Below are 13,930 nucleotides of genomic sequence, written 5' to 3'. Positions count from 1 at the left end.
TATATATCTATATACAAATTTAGTTTCTGGTATTAATAAATTTTATTGTAGCTAAACGTTATGCAAAACATGTCTACCAAATTTCTAATTCTTTTTCTGACGAGGTTTCTTTTTATTTGAGTGACGACTTGACTTCCTCGAATCCCGCTGCAATTTTAACGTTAGATATAAAGATTTACCAATTGAATTTAGTAATTACCAAAGAAGCTTCTCGTTCCAATTGCTTTTTTTGGAAAATAATTGCCTGGACCTCGGCAATTTTTTTATGAAACATCGGTATTTGTTCCCTGTAATACTTGAGGTCATCCTTGGCTTTGGCCAATTTATTGCGTGTCATTTGTATTTGGCCTTGCCATTGTTCCAAGGTCGCTTCGTATGCCATTTCTTTGTTAATTATGCTACTTTTAAAATACGTTATCTGCATATCGTAGGCTATACTACTGATATCCCAAAGATTACCGATTTCTTCAATTTGTTGTTGCAATCGATTTATCTCATCGCTCATTTCCTATAGTGGATCCGAAAGAGTAAGTAAATTGATAAGTATATTACAGAAAATTTGTTAGTGCCATGGTATTAAATATGTAATATCGTTTAAACAAAATATGTGAATAAAAGGCCTCCCAATCGAAAATGATGTTACTTACCTTAACACTGAGATTATCATATAAGATGGACTGTTCCATAGTTGTTTGGGCCCACTTAATGCGATAGCGTGCCTCAATTGGAGTAATAACTAAGTAAGTAGTTTAAAAAAGTGTTAAATAGCGAGTTCCCCCTTATAAGTATAATGACCTACAATCTACATAATTGATTCTTGCATAAACAGCTCTTGTTTTTAATCCAAAAGGATCCGCTGATCGTGGTGTATGAACCGCTGTCATCGCAACTTTATAGTGTTCATCTGCCGCCTCTTTCTGGGACTTTGTTAACATCTCTTCAATGTCCGTCTCAGCATCCCTAAGATTAAGCAGGCTTATTATCAAGAATTAGAATTTTAAAGCTCAAGAGATAAGTAAATAAAAAAACCGTAAAAGGATTAAATATTGAATTTTAGTATTTTAGTATTTTTTTTATTTAAGCTTACCGTATGACCAACATGGAGCTATCGCAGAGATCCCGTTTGCTTCGAAGATCATCCGCTACAGCATCGAGCAGGCGATTAATTTCCCTTAGATCCATGCGAAACTTGAAGCATTCCATTTGAGTATCAAGCTCCCGTTCTACCGCATCACAATAGCTCGGATTTGGCAAATTGAAACGTGCAAAATAGTCTTTGATGGACCAACTGAACAAGCGTAGGGATTTATTTGTGGTTTTACTCATTCTCCACAATTCGCGTACGATAAACACTCGATCCTTGAGCTTCTGCAACTGGTAGAGCACGGCCATAAAGCTCAGCGCAGAGGCTATATTACCATATCGCTCCTTCAAGAGCTTATTTATATCCGCCCCAACTAATCGGGTGTCCGATCTCTTGGCCGATATCATCGAAGATCTTTTATCGCCCGTCTTTATCATTTGATTCAGTAGCTTCTCTTCGGCATTAAAGCTGGCTGTAAGTTCGGTTATCTCTCCGAATTGTATTTTTGCAGAGACTTCGCTAGAAACTTCATCAGTATTTTCGAGTGTTTCACTCTCCGTGGAGTCCACATATTGCTTTAGTAGGTCCTGGAGAAATGCATCGCGACATTGATCCGGAGGTGCGTCTGGCAATGGATATGCTGCTTCCAGTTCTTCCAACCAATGCATGCTATTGTGTTTACGGATTTTTATCTTTCGCCGGGTTGCGTCAGTCATTGTGTATAATTGGTTTCTTGTGTAATTAGTTTATTTATGGTTTTATGTGTGGTTTTTGTGTGTATTGTTTTGTTAATTAACTTGTATTATGTGAGGAAGTGTTAACAATTGTTTTAAGGTGTCAAGAGTCTGGATTACTATGTTTCTTACCCTGTTGTTTTATGCATTTAAAGTGGATACATTTATGAATGTCCTAGATAAATCTGATAAATCTTATATGTAATTAAGTTAGATTATATCTATTTATCAGTATACTCTCGCATATCATTTCTTACATGTATTCATCAACCAAATTAATTTATTTTCAAGTGTATTTCAATAGCTGTTGCACAAATTTCCCTTACACGGCTTTAACTGACGATTTTCTACATATTCTGAAAATATTTTTTGCAATTCAATGAATTTCTATCGATTCTTCTACTTGTATTTCTTTCTTAATTTTCTTTATCGTAGCAAGCTCAGGAAATAATATAGTTTAGATTATGAGTTTTCCATTCTGTTCACTTGCTACTTATTAAGAGACGCGCAATGTATAGATCGTGTTTAAAATCTAAAGTATTTGAAAATCAAAATCCCTTAATGTGGTGCAGTAAAGAAACTAACGGTGCTAAGATTGTAGCATCCGATTCAATTGGCGATTATTCGATAACAGAGTGTAAGGAGCCTGAAAATGAAGAGCAGGTGATTTACTGCTGATAACTTCATAAAGATAAGATGCTTATTTGTCTCCCACTTAGTCACAATTGCGAAATCCAAAAGCTATTGTCATTGTTGAGCCCCGTCAAATGCGAACCACAAGTCCGAGTACCAGCACCACCACCTCAAGTAATCCCGAGTGGTTCATGCTACCCCACACAGTTGATATCAATAATGATGTTATGCGCTTGGTTAGCAGTCTCTCCACTGTGGTTCAAATCCTCACTCGTATGACGAATGCGGCGGCGCAGGAATTACGTCAGCATCCTGAACGGGAGGAGGGCTTCCAAGGACTTCGTATGCTGCTCAATTATGCCGATCAAATGTATACCACGCTGTTGCAGGTAATCGTCATATAAGCCAAAAAATCAGAAACAACTACAGGTAGTCTTTTTGTCAAATATATAGCCACAGACATTCTCGATGGAACGATCAGCATCTCAGAGGAATTCCCAAACGCAGTCGTACAGCCTGTTCCATCATTTATTTGAGCCCATGCTAAGTCCTGGGAACAGAGGGGAGGAGGCATCATCGAGGCAGGCAGAGAGACCATCCGCACATCGTACATATCCGTATAGGGTTGTATCAGCTGCTGCTGAATCTGATGCATCGCTAGATCTTAGCCTATAGGGTTGTCGCCAGACCTTGAAGCAAATGTGGATCACATTAGAAATTGACTTGGAATCAGAATCAGAGTATCTTTGGTTGTGTTGCAGCTTAAATTGTTTGTGAATATAAATATATTATGTGCAACTTGCATTCCCACTTGACAATTCGCAATCTTTTTTATGTCGAAATAAAATCAAAACAAAAAGAATACTATTAAATAACACTCTAGTCGAGTGTGCCCGACACTGAGATACTCGCCAACCCAAAACATTAATTTACATACCAAAAAAACAGTAAAAAAATCAAGTTTAAATTTATACTTTTTTTATTGAACGATAACAATCAAATAATTTACATAATTTAGATTTTAAAAATGAAAATTACAATGTATTCGGTCCGTGATTCAAAAGTAAAATTGTTTCGATTTTAGAAACTGATCAAGAATATATATCAATAATTTATACATACATACATATGCATGTATGTAAATACCACTTCCGTCTGTTACAAGCATTATCACAAAGTGATTCTACTCTATTATCATTTTATTAGCAAGTATTAAAACTCATGTGTGCCTAATTCAACAAGACAACAATAACAAAAACAATATGACATTTTTACAGTTTTACTCTCAGAGTGAAGACTCTTACATGCACAGCTAACAGTTCAAGTACAGAGGCATGTTAATTACGACCCGTGCCAGACGTCAGTTAATGTTAACATCATTATACATGCAACGGTAATTTCAGCACAGTGGCAAAAGACACAAACAAAACGAAATACGTGTGAATGTACACACATGCATGCATACAAACATTCGATACTCCCACGCTCTCTCACTCTCTCACTCTCGCACTCTCAGCAAGCTGACGCAGCGCATAAACACTCTCGCGTTTGCTGTGCTGCTGTGACGTAGGCGCCCGCTTTCATTGGGTCCGACGGAGCGGTGCTCACACAAACACACACACATAGATACAGACTGACGCTCACACACTTACACACGGTTTTACTTATAGCTTTTGTTTGTTTTCGTCGCTCAGTTGGCGTTGGCATTGCCGACGTCGGGTTGAGCCACTTGCTGTTTTTTCTTGTGCGCCTGTTCATTCGTATCGCGTAGAGGGACCTGCCTCAATGCTGCGCGTTCATTTTTTAGGGAGCCGCCACATAAAAATTAGCATTGATTTGGAGCGTATTCTTTTTTTTTCTGTTTCTTGTTTGGTAGTGTTGTATTTCTTGGGAGTTGAGATTGGAAGCTGGCCCATTTGAAGCTTGTAGGCGCCGCTTCGTCTTTTGACGCATGCGCTTTTGGAGAGTTTCAGTTGAAACGGAGGCGACGAGCCAACGAGGCGCTTTGCAGCTTTGTAGCTTGCAGCTTGGCCACCATTTTAGATTTGGATGGTGCTGTCGTTGGTTATGAAGCAAACAGAATGCGGCTGCTGGATGCTGGTCAAGAGAGCACAGTCCACAAGTGGGCGGTGGGTTTGCCCTTGACATTTACCTATCGGCGACAACCGCGAGATCAAAGCGACTGGAATGATGGTTAGGGGCAGCTTTCCACATTGTCTCGCTACAACAGTAACTGTAACTGTAACTTTATGACAGCGCCGCGTTATCTTCCATGAAATGCTTGTCTGTGTGTTTGTGTGCGAGCTTTGTTGCTCATCTTTTCTGTGCGACGCGCCGTTCAGCAAATGCTGTGCACTTGTTCGTTTAACCGCAGCGAGCGCTCTCATTGCCATCGGCAGCGGGCATAACGGTAAACGACGGCACGACGCGTCGCATCTGATAGACAGCTGTCTCCTGGTTACGTCAGTCAAAATGACGCATCGTGTTTTGGTAACAGGAATGCATAAAAGACAGACAACAAACGAGGCCGTCTACTGGAGCGAGAGACACTACAGAAAGAAAATCACCACAAAGCAAAAGAACAAAGCGCAAGCAGCAACAACAGCGACGCGACGCCAAACAAACGCCAGCAGTTACAAAAGAGCGCGACACGTTTTGGCGCCCACATCGAACCACCCTCGCAACTTGGGGCAACTCAACTCAACTCAATTCAACTCAGACCGACTCTGGGCCAATAACCTTTGCGCAATTAGGCAAAAGTGCAGCAGCGTCTACAAAAAGCACAAAAGCTTTTTAGACGCAGCACTAAATCTTTGCGTCAGAATTCAAATTGCAATAAGCAAGAAGCCGTTAATCGACTAGAAAATACTCTCTGCTAATCAAAATAATTTAATAATTTAAATTTATTTGTTGCAGGTCTAGACTCTAGACTATACATCACACAAAATTACATAATGATGATTATATAATGATTTTTAAGAAATTTCATTAATGCTTATGATAAATACTCAGTCATGCTTTTAAAAAAAATGTGGTTTATTTATTGGTGAAAAAAATATTTATAATCATAATAAGAAAACATGTGATTTTTACATTTTTTTCGCTTAAATATAAACATTATAGTCATATTTTTTTGTAACAAAAAATAAAACTAATTATTTAGGATCCCTGATTTTTTGTCAAGCCTAAAAGTATGGTTTATAATAAACAAATTAACCCTACAGTTCAAAATGTATAAATAAAATGATTAATTTGTTATTTTTAATATTGTAATATTTCCTTAGTTAGAATATCAACTATACGCTTCGCCAAACGCAAGGTGCAGGGTATAATTGCTTGCTTCTGGGTTAGCCCTGCAAGGCAACGATTGCCCCGCCGGATCCATGCAAACGTACACACTCACACAACGACTGCTAACGACCGCAGCCAACGGCGACGTCGGCGCTGACGCCAGCGTCAACGTTTCTTTATGTGCTGCTTTCACAGAGACATGCGATATGAGAGCGGGACGGGAGAGCAGTTGTATGCTCTGGGCGCCTGCTGATTTGCGGACAAAATTTGAGCAGATCCGCTCACAAAAAAAGCAGGCGGCATTATATTATGTGTTTTGTGTGGGGCGCGACAAGCAGTGAATTTAGTTGGAGCATTGCGGTAAGTAGGTTCCACAACAGCGTTCCAATAGCTGGCTGGCTCCACATGACGACCGTCTGGTGGTTTGCTTGGTGGTTGCCTGGCCCATTCCAATTGGAAATGGCTTGCATGCGAGCGCCACAAATGACATGGGAAAAATCCCCAACTGGTATTTTAAGCAGGCGCACAGCTTGGACCAACACTATTCCAGGCAAAGAGTTCACACTCAAAATCAGAGTTGAGTCACAAACCAAGAGATGGAGGCGGAAACGCAGACACAAACAGAGACAGAGAAGGAGATAGAGACAGAGACGAACATCTGGCCATTGAGATAAGAAGCGGCGCAAACAAAACGAGATAAGCAAAGAGCAGCAAAATGTGCATTCACAGAAATCCAACAAAAAAAAAAGCAACAAATAAGGCGTTCCAGACTTGTGTGAGCAGGGGAGAGACTGTTGTCACCACCACTGATCGTTGTTGGGATAACAACATTTTCAATTGCTTAGAATCTGATCAAATTCAATTCACTCAATACAATATTAATCATATTCCTTTTTGGTAGTCAATTGCTCATCAAAAAATAAAAAGCTTTGACAGCTGCATGATTGCCACAGTTAGTAACGGTATAAAAAGCAATACCGTTGATTAACTACCATTCAGTCGCACGGCAATCGCCCAGCAGTTAACTTTTTCCAAAGTGCCAAAAAGTGATAAGAAGAGAGAGTAAGTACTCGTAAGAGCGCGAAAAACAAGTGAGAGCCAGAAACTATTTGCGAGTAAAAAGCTTTTCTCTAAGCTTTAGTTCTCATTGTGCTCTTTTTTTTTAGATTAGCTACAATTTAATATTTTTTGGTTTAGTTTTTAATTACATTTACCGTGCACTCTCAGGAAACTATTAATTGTTATTAGTGTGTGTATGACAGAGAGTAGTTTTGTTCATTGATATTTCGAATTATATTTGAAATTTTTTCCGTCACAATTAAATTTATGTCGGGCGTAGGCGAAATAAAATAAAATAGTTTATTGAATAATTGTAATTTACAGTGCATCTTCATCTAAAAAACAATTAATAAAAATAATTATGAGAAAATAGGATCGTAATAGCAACTATCTATGAAATATTAATAAAGATTTACTTTTGACCACTTATCTAGAAAATTATTTTTAAAATGATTAAAATGTCAGTGTGACATTTGAAAAAATTTTAATTTTTTTAAATTGTAAGCAATTGAAATTTGTAAGATAAATTGATTACGTTTAACATTTAAATTATAAATTGTCCAAGCTTTATATTATACTATTTTTAATATCCCAAATCTTCTTTAAAATCATGGCAAAGTGCCACACAGAACTTTATCAATTCCTAGCTTAGTTTCCAATTAGACAACCGGCTAGTCGTCTCTCTTTAAATATATCTACTCGTTGACTCTCTTCTCTTAAGCAACCTGAAACCGGTTTCAACTTGACGAAAGAGCATAAGAAATTATAACAGAAGCATTTAAGAATGCTAAACAGGTTCAGCAGTGTATCGTTGATCATGTCGAGGCAGTGTCAATGTAAATCGGGGTGCGTATTCAGTTTATTCAGTTTAGTTGCTTGGCAAGCTTCGCTTCGAGCAGAATGGCTTTGAAATTCTCGTTGATTTTGTTATTTGTGGGCATATTGATCATACCAAATAATGCTTCGCTCCTGTTCAAAGGCAGAAATCGCACAATGACCGCGAAACCCTTCAAAGTCTTGATCACACATCCCGAGGTGCCGCAGTCGGGCATTGATATTCTCAAGGAGAATTGTGAACTCATTCAGGTGCAAAGTTTGCCACCGAGTCGCGCTGAAATTCTGGAAAAGATCAAGGGAGTCGATGGCGTTTTCTGGGGGGGACACTCGCCGTTGAATGCCGAAGTTTTGAATGCAGCCGGACCACAGTTGAAATCCATTTCCACCATGTCGGCGGGCATCGATTATGTCGACGTCGAGGAGCTGAAGCGTCGCAAGATTCCACTGGGACACACGCCCACAGTGCTCAACACTGCGGTTGCCGATCTTGCCGTGGGTCTGTTAATCGCCGCAGGAAGACGTTTCCACGAGGGACGCAAGAAGATCGACACGTGAGTTCCATTTCGAAATTCCAGAAACCTTATCCAAAGTATAGATTACAATTATTTTTTCTTATGGAAATATCCTTTCATAAATCGGTAAAAAGTATCAGTATTTACGGTCTCTCTTTATATCCATATATCTTGTATTTAGGAACAACTGGGAGAACTATCATCTAAACTGGTTGTTGGGTCAGGATGTCCGCGATTCAGTTGTTGGTTTCTTTGGCTTTGGCGGCATTGGCCAGGCTATTGCCAAGCGTCTCTCTGGCTTTGATATCGATCAGGTTCTTTATACCACACGTACTCGCATCGATAGGGAAACTGAGAAGGAACTCAATGCCAAGAAGGTCGAATTCGATGAGCTGCTGGCCAAGAGTGACTTCGTGGTCATTGCCGCACCTTTGACACCTGCCACACAGGGCATCTTCAATACCACCGCCTTCAATAAGATGAAGAGAAACGCCGTCCTGGTTAACATTGCACGTGGCCGTAAGAATTCTTAACTATCATTACTCATATATTAGTTTCCTCATTGGATTATCTTTCTTTTCTTATAGAAATCGTCAACCAAGATGATCTATATGATGCTCTGAAGTCAAACAGGATTTTTGCTGCGGGTCTCGATGTTGTGGATCCCGAACCTCTGCCCCCCAATAATAAATTGCTCACCCTTGACAATGTCGGTGAGTAAAGTTGCAAGTCTCAGGAAATATTCATACATGTTTGTTGACATTTAAGCGATAATTACTCGTATTCTCTAACTTCCTTATCGCTATTCGAATTGGTCTTATCGTTAGTGTTTTTGTTTTGTTTTTTAATGTTGCTCAGATTTTTGTTATTGGCCCGAGTATATTTTTTTGTTTTGGGCATCAACAATTTATGACCAAGGTTGATTGTAGGTTATCTAATAATGCTTGAAAAGCAACTAATCTATATAAGTTGAGATATTTAATTGGTATAGAAAGAATAATTTCGACTTATTTGTAACACGTCACAGACATAACAGAAATGTTTAACAGTTAAACGCTTACGAAATCGCTGCAAAGGAGAATGACAATATATCTTGAGAATAAAAGCTTTCTTTGGGTACTACAATAATTAGGGGAAACTTAGAAAATGATTGAAAATAGAAACAAACATTACAATCAGCTGCATTTTAAATAAAGTACAGTAAAACGTTTTTGAATACAATTCAAATAAAAAATGACAAAAAATTGTCTACTTATGTGAGAAAATAAATTGAAATTAATTTTGGTTAAAGAAAAGTTTAAAGTTGACATTCTTGTAGGTCACAAAGCAAAGTCACGTTATAAAACTATCTTATCGGCCAAAATTCAATAAAAGTTGGTTAATGATAGAGAGACCATGACCCTTATTAACCTTGACGTTAGGAAAGAGGCTTGATAAGGTCAACAGTAGACATGCTCATGTTAATTCTACGAGTCATTTACGAGTACTTCAGGTTGCACATAATCTTAAAATTTGCACTCGTTTCAGTGATTCTGCCACATATTGGATCGGCAACAACGCGAACTCGTTCCGACATGGCCACAATAGCTGCCCACAATGTGCTCCGGGGTTTGGCCGGAGAACGTATGCTGTCGCCTGCCTATTAGGGAACTTATTATCCAATCAAGTGTGGGAAAGTCGTATTGCTACTGACCATGATTTTAATTGCCAGCTGTGAGATTAATAAAAATAATATCTGTGTGAATAATTAAAAATGCTTGAATAATTGAAAAGGGGAAACATTTCTGAAACAACAGAAATCTGTGGGAGCGAATTTCATTATTTGTTTTTATCGATATTTCTTGTCAAGGTCGCTTTTTTGTCTATTATAAAATCGATAGTATTGTAATACTACTTTAAAAAGATTTGATTTTATTCCAATCTTAAAAATGTATACAATTAAAGACACAGTTTTGTTGTCCGAAAATTCATTTTTTACTGTTTAGCGGCTCCCCCTTGAAGAATTTTATAATATCTGCAAGAGGTTATGGTGAAGATAATTTGAACAGCTGAAAGTAAATAAAATGTGATTAACAAAGGCAGCTTTTAAATTTTTATCGCACTTACTTGGCAGATATATCAGTATAAGATTAAGATACGGCATGATAGAGCTAAATATGATGCCGAGTAACAATGCCCAGGCTTTTTCCTAAACAAGCAAGACTTGAATATTAAATGCAATATTTTAATTAAAATCCAATGACTTACTTTATAAATACCAACAAATAAAAATATTGATCCTAACATATGAGTAATCGTAATTATTATAGTATTGGCCAGCACATACGGATTTTCGATTCCTGTACAAACTTTGGTTTTCAAGAAAAAAAAATGTTAACTTTAATCATCTTCTTAAACTTGACTTTACTTACATGATAAAAAAGTCGTTATAATTAAAACTATGGTATGAGCCAGAGTCCAGCAAGCTAGAAAGATGCTTTTACCTCGGAGAGAGCAACACATATCATCCATGCAGGCACAATCGGACTTGCACATATTTAATTTAAAGCTTTTGTATTCGAATACCTCAAAATTTCAGTATGATGATTAATAAAAAATTATATTTAGAAACGGTACAGTAAATATTTTGAAATTTAATAAACTGTATACTAAGTGTTCACAAAAAAAAAACATTCATTGCAATCAACTGTTCTAAATTGAAATATGGAAGTAATCTGGATATGTTACACAAAATATACATATCTTGTCGCAATATTTAAACAAATGTACAGTACAAAATTAACGAAATTACGAATAATAAAAAAGATCATTAGTTGTGGTGTAGATTTAAGATATAGTTATAGCTCTGTAACAAAGACTTTACCCACAGATGATATTTTTTTTTATTTTATTTTTTAGGGAACTAATTATTCAATCAAGTGAGGGAAAGTGTAAATTTGGCAATGGTAACTGTGTCTTTTTAGTTCATAACTTATTTTTTTCTCAATCAAGAATAAAGTAGTGTTCTTCTTAATGAAGCGATCATGTATTCATTCAATCCATCAATCTATCGGCAATAATCTATAACAGAAATGAAATAACTAAAAATAATATCTGTTTGAATAATTAAAAATGCATGAATTATTAAAAAGCGGAAAAATTTCTAAAACAACAGAAATCTGTGTGATTCCAAAGGTTGAATTTAAAACGAATAATATTATTTGTTTCTATCGATATTTTTTGTAAAAGTCTCTTTTTCTGACAAATATAAAATCGACAGTATTGTAATAATACTTTTAATAGATTTGTTTATATTCCAATTTTAAAAATTTCTACAATTAAAAAACAGTTGTATTTAAATTATAACAACTTTGCTGTTCGGAAATTTATATTTTACTATTTTTTGGCGACTCCTTCCATAATGCTTAAATATCTGCAAGAGGTTATGGTGAAGATAATTTGAACAACTGAAAGTAAATAAAATGTGATTAACAAAGGCCGTTTTCAAATTTTTATCGCACTCACTTGGCAGATATATTGTTATAAGACAAGCATACGGCACGATAGAGCTTAATATGATTCCGAATAAGAATAAACAGGGAATTTCCTAGACGAACAAGATTTAAAAGCAAAATATAATATTTTAATTAAACACCACTGACTTACTTTATAAACGCCAACAAATAAAAATATTGCTCCTAACATATGCAAAATCACGTATATTGTAGAACTGACTATAATGATCATCTTAAAGTTTCCTATGACAACTTAAATTTTTAAGAAAAAAAAAATTTGTTAACGTTAATAATCTTCTTAAACTTGACTTAACCTACATAATGCAGTATTCGCTATTAATAGAAGTATGGCATGGGCCAGAGTCCACCAAGCTAGAAAAATGCTTTTGCCTCGGAGAGAGCAGCACATAACATCCAGATCTTGGAGCTTGCACATATTTAATTTAAAATTTTTGTATTAGAATTGAGAATAGGAGAGAAATATATAAATTTGTTGAATTTTAACAAACTGCATACTAATTTTCACAAAAATACATTAATTTCTGTCTACTGCTGTAAAATTGAAATATGAAAGTAATCTGGATACGAACGATCATTAGTTGTGGTGTAGCTTTAAGATATAGTAATAGCCCAGAGATGAAATTTTTTTAAAATTTTATATATTTTTCACCAATCAAGGGAAATAATTTGATTAAGAGCACTCCAAAGCTTAAGAGAGAGGGTGGAACTAAGAGAGAGCTTTTTTGGACTAAAGCTCATCAGTTATTTGCGTGGAAAATTTTGAGAGTAGCATTAGTTTAGCGACGTCTTTGGGAGACAACAGTTCGCCATGAGTGTGTCAAGGGCATTCAAAGTGCTCATCTCACATCCCACGGTGCCGGCTCCGGCTTTGGAGCTACTCCGTTCCCGCGGTGCCGACACAATCATCTGCCAGAGTGTGCCACCATGCAGGGAGGAGATTCTACAAAAGGTGCCCGGTGTGGATGCCATTTACTGGGCGCATTATCAGCCCCTCAATGCTGGAATTCTGGATGCAGCCGGCTCCCAACTGCGGGCTGTCAGCACCATGTCCTCAGGCATTGATTTTGTGGATATCGCAGAGTTCAAGCGTCGTCAAATTCCATTGGGACACACTCCGGGAGTCGTTAAAAATTCTGTTGCGGATCTGGCAATTGGATTAATGATTGCAGCGGGTCGCAATTTTCATGCCGGCCGCTGTGAAATTGAGACGTGAGTACGAGTAACAGCTGTGCGGAAGAAAGCTATCGGGTGAGCTTTTGTCGAAAGCTCAGCCTGTGATCGCGCGCGTAATTTTTGAATGTGACTGCGAGCTGGCAATTTGTTTGTAATAGATTTAAAATTGGTAGTAAATAAGGTTATAGCCATGTGGAAATCTACAGATTTATGCGTGTCCGTCTGCTTGTCCCATAATATCAGAGATAAAAATTCAAAATTTGCTAGGTAAAGCTTTATAATTTATATGCCGATCACGATCGGATAGGTTTGTCCGTTTGAATTATTATTTACTTTAACTCGATTAAATTTCGACGCTTAACAGACTTTCCTTGTTACAGCTCAAGTTGGGTCACTGAGCGCATAGATTGGCAAATGGGGCACGAAATACGTGACTCGATTGTTGGATTCTTTGGTTTTGGAGGCATAAGTCAAGCAATAGCCAAGCGTCTGCAGAGTTGGGATGTGGCCAAGATACTCTACACAACGCGCACACGCAAAGAGAATGATGTGGACTTCAAGGCCGAGCATGTGTCCTTCGAGCGTTTGTTGCAAGAGAGCGATTTCCTTGTGGTTGCAGCTCCACTTACCGATCAGACGCGCGGCAAGTTCAATGCCAAGGCATTTGAGCTGATGAAACACAGCGCGATATTTGTCAATGTCGCCAGGGGCGGTGAGTATAAAAGAGGCTTGTCGACAGTAAATCTACTTTACTTATCAAATTATCACTTGCAGGACTTGTGGAACAAAAAGATTTATGTGAGGCTTTGAGAACGGGACAAATTTTTGCAGCTGGTTTGGATGTCACCACGCCGGAGCCTTTGCCCGCCGATGATCCTCTTCTGAAATTGCCAAATTGTGGTGTGTATTAAGCTAAATTATATTAAAGAATACCATATTGTAGCTATGTTTAATTTTTTGCAGTTGTATTGCCCCATATGGGCACTCAGACCTGGAAGACAACCATCGAAATGAGTCTCCTGGCGGCTAACAATATCATCAATGCCATAGAAGGAAAGCCCATGATTAGGCCCGCATATTGAAAGATTGAAA

At 37.5% G+C, this 13,930-nt stretch overlaps 6 protein-coding genes across 10 annotated transcripts; 3 read left to right on the top strand and 3 right to left on the bottom strand.

Moving 5' to 3' along the window:
- Positions 1–18: 18 nt before the first annotated feature.
- On the bottom strand, positions 19–1,941 carry LOC117782189. 3 transcript variants are annotated; one of them, XM_034619191.1, is made up of 5 exons: positions 1,088–1,941; positions 800–960; positions 648–736; positions 200–508; positions 19–147 (listed from the first exon to the last, which is right to left on the bottom strand). In XM_034619191.1, exons 1-5 carry the CDS (start codon positions 1,798–1,800, stop codon positions 85–87), a joined length of 1,335 nt encoding a protein of 444 aa, XP_034475082.1. In that variant the 5' UTR covers positions 1,801–1,941; the 3' UTR covers positions 19–84. The 3 variants fall into 3 exon arrangements, with proteins under 3 accessions (XP_034475082.1, XP_034475084.1, XP_034475085.1); XM_034619193.1 differs by having other exon boundaries at positions 800–964; positions 1,092–1,941; XM_034619194.1 differs by lacking the exons at positions 19–147; positions 200–508 and having other exon boundaries at positions 649–736; positions 796–960.
- Positions 1,942–2,301: 360 nt separating this feature from the next.
- Positions 2,302–3,269, top strand: LOC117782192. The gene is made up of 3 exons (XM_034619198.1): positions 2,302–2,481; positions 2,538–2,840; positions 2,905–3,269. The coding sequence occupies exons 1-3, from the start codon at positions 2,329–2,331 to the stop codon at positions 3,124–3,126; spliced, it is 678 nt and encodes a 225-aa protein (XP_034475089.1). The 5' UTR covers positions 2,302–2,328; the 3' UTR covers positions 3,127–3,269.
- A 3,378-nt stretch (positions 3,270–6,647) lies between these two features.
- Positions 6,648–9,904, top strand: LOC117782190 (glyoxylate reductase/hydroxypyruvate reductase-like). 2 transcript variants are annotated; one of them, XM_034619195.1, is made up of 5 exons: positions 6,648–6,804; positions 7,781–8,189; positions 8,332–8,669; positions 8,738–8,863; positions 9,678–9,904. In XM_034619195.1, exons 2-5 carry the CDS (start codon positions 7,795–7,797, stop codon positions 9,794–9,796), a joined length of 978 nt encoding a protein of 325 aa, XP_034475086.1. In that variant the 5' UTR covers positions 6,648–6,804; positions 7,781–7,794; the 3' UTR covers positions 9,797–9,904. The 2 variants fall into 2 exon arrangements, with proteins under 2 accessions (XP_034475086.1, XP_034475087.1); XM_034619196.1 differs by having other exon boundaries at positions 6,782–6,804; positions 7,785–8,189.
- Positions 9,905–10,059: 155 nt separating this feature from the next.
- Positions 10,060–10,710, bottom strand: LOC117782194. Its single transcript, XM_034619202.1, has 4 exons — positions 10,562–10,710; positions 10,398–10,498; positions 10,257–10,338; positions 10,060–10,198 (listed from the first exon to the last, which is right to left on the bottom strand). Exons 1-4 carry the CDS (start codon positions 10,683–10,685, stop codon positions 10,125–10,127), a joined length of 381 nt encoding a protein of 126 aa, XP_034475093.1. The 5' UTR covers positions 10,686–10,710; the 3' UTR covers positions 10,060–10,124.
- Positions 10,169–13,930, top strand: LOC117782191 (glyoxylate reductase/hydroxypyruvate reductase). Its single transcript, XM_034619197.1, has 5 exons — positions 10,169–10,173; positions 12,441–12,874; positions 13,219–13,550; positions 13,613–13,738; positions 13,802–13,930. Exons 2-5 carry the CDS (start codon positions 12,474–12,476, stop codon positions 13,918–13,920), a joined length of 978 nt encoding a protein of 325 aa, XP_034475088.1. The 5' UTR covers positions 10,169–10,173; positions 12,441–12,473; the 3' UTR covers positions 13,921–13,930.
- LOC117782195 lies at positions 11,473–12,102 on the bottom strand. Of its 2 annotated transcripts, XM_034619203.1 has the most exons (4): positions 11,963–12,102; positions 11,796–11,896; positions 11,655–11,736; positions 11,473–11,596 (listed from the first exon to the last, which is right to left on the bottom strand). In XM_034619203.1, the coding sequence occupies exons 1-4, from the start codon at positions 12,078–12,080 to the stop codon at positions 11,526–11,528; spliced, it is 372 nt and encodes a 123-aa protein (XP_034475094.1). In that variant the 5' UTR covers positions 12,081–12,102; the 3' UTR covers positions 11,473–11,525. The 2 variants fall into 2 exon arrangements, 1 of the variants encoding a protein (XP_034475094.1); XR_004617235.1 differs by lacking the exon at positions 11,796–11,896 and having other exon boundaries at positions 11,474–11,596.

This window comes from Drosophila innubila, assembly GCF_004354385.1.
Source record: "Drosophila innubila isolate TH190305 chromosome 2L unlocalized genomic scaffold, UK_Dinn_1.0 4_B_2L, whole genome shotgun sequence".
Taxonomy (NCBI): domain Eukaryota; kingdom Metazoa; phylum Arthropoda; class Insecta; order Diptera; family Drosophilidae; genus Drosophila; species Drosophila innubila.
Note: the sequence above shows the minus strand (reverse complement) of the source record. Positions and strands in the feature narration are given on the sequence as shown.

Bases quoted from the DNA above. Each gene is read 5' to 3' on its own strand.
- LOC117782189 (XM_034619191.1), bottom strand. From the start codon at position 1,800: ATGACTGACGCAACCCGGCGAAAGATAAAAATCCGTAAACACAATAGC. The intron at 961-1,087 runs GTAAGCTTAAAT...GCTTAATCTTAG, and splicing joins AGCTCCATGTTGGTCATACG to GGATGCTGAGACGGACATTG. The intron at 148-199 runs GTAATTACTAAA...TTAAAATTGCAG, and splicing joins TGGAACGAGAAGCTTCTTTG to CGGGATTCGAGGAAGTCAAG.
- LOC117782192 (XM_034619198.1), top strand. From the start codon at position 2,329: ATGTATAGATCGTGTTTAAAATCTAAAGTATTTGAAAATCAAAATCCC. The intron at 2,482-2,537 runs GTGATTTACTGC...TCTCCCACTTAG, and splicing joins AGCCTGAAAATGAAGAGCAG to TCACAATTGCGAAATCCAAA. The intron at 2,841-2,904 runs GTAATCGTCATA...TCAAATATATAG, and splicing joins TGTATACCACGCTGTTGCAG to CCACAGACATTCTCGATGGA.
- LOC117782190 (XM_034619195.1), top strand. From the start codon at position 7,795: ATGACCGCGAAACCCTTCAAAGTCTTGATCACACATCCCGAGGTGCCG. The intron at 8,190-8,331 runs GTGAGTTCCATT...TCTTGTATTTAG, and splicing joins GGACGCAAGAAGATCGACAC to GAACAACTGGGAGAACTATC. The intron at 8,864-9,677 runs GTGAGTAAAGTT...CACTCGTTTCAG, and splicing joins GCTCACCCTTGACAATGTCG to TGATTCTGCCACATATTGGA.
- LOC117782194 (XM_034619202.1), bottom strand. From the start codon at position 10,685: ATGTGCAAGTCCGATTGTGCCTGCATGGATGATATGTGTTGCTCTCTC. The intron at 10,499-10,561 runs GTAAGTAAAGTC...TGAAAACCAAAG, and splicing joins TATAACGACTTTTTTATCAT to TTTGTACAGGAATCGAAAAT. The intron at 10,339-10,397 runs GTAAGTCATTGG...TTGCTTGTTTAG, and splicing joins TATTTGTTGGTATTTATAAA to GAAAAAGCCTGGGCATTGTT.
- LOC117782195 (XM_034619203.1), bottom strand. From the start codon at position 12,080: ATGTGCAAGCTCCAAGATCTGGATGTTATGTGCTGCTCTCTCCGAGGC. The intron at 11,897-11,962 runs GTAGGTTAAGTC...TAAAAATTTAAG, and splicing joins AATAGCGAATACTGCATTAT to TTGTCATAGGAAACTTTAAG. The intron at 11,597-11,654 runs GTGAGTGCGATA...ATTTACTTTCAG, and splicing joins TATAACAATATATCTGCCAA to TTGTTCAAATTATCTTCACC.
- LOC117782191 (XM_034619197.1), top strand. From the start codon at position 12,474: ATGAGTGTGTCAAGGGCATTCAAAGTGCTCATCTCACATCCCACGGTG. The intron at 12,875-13,218 runs GTGAGTACGAGT...TCCTTGTTACAG, and splicing joins GGCCGCTGTGAAATTGAGAC to CTCAAGTTGGGTCACTGAGC. The intron at 13,551-13,612 runs GTGAGTATAAAA...TATCACTTGCAG, and splicing joins TGTCAATGTCGCCAGGGGCG to GACTTGTGGAACAAAAAGAT.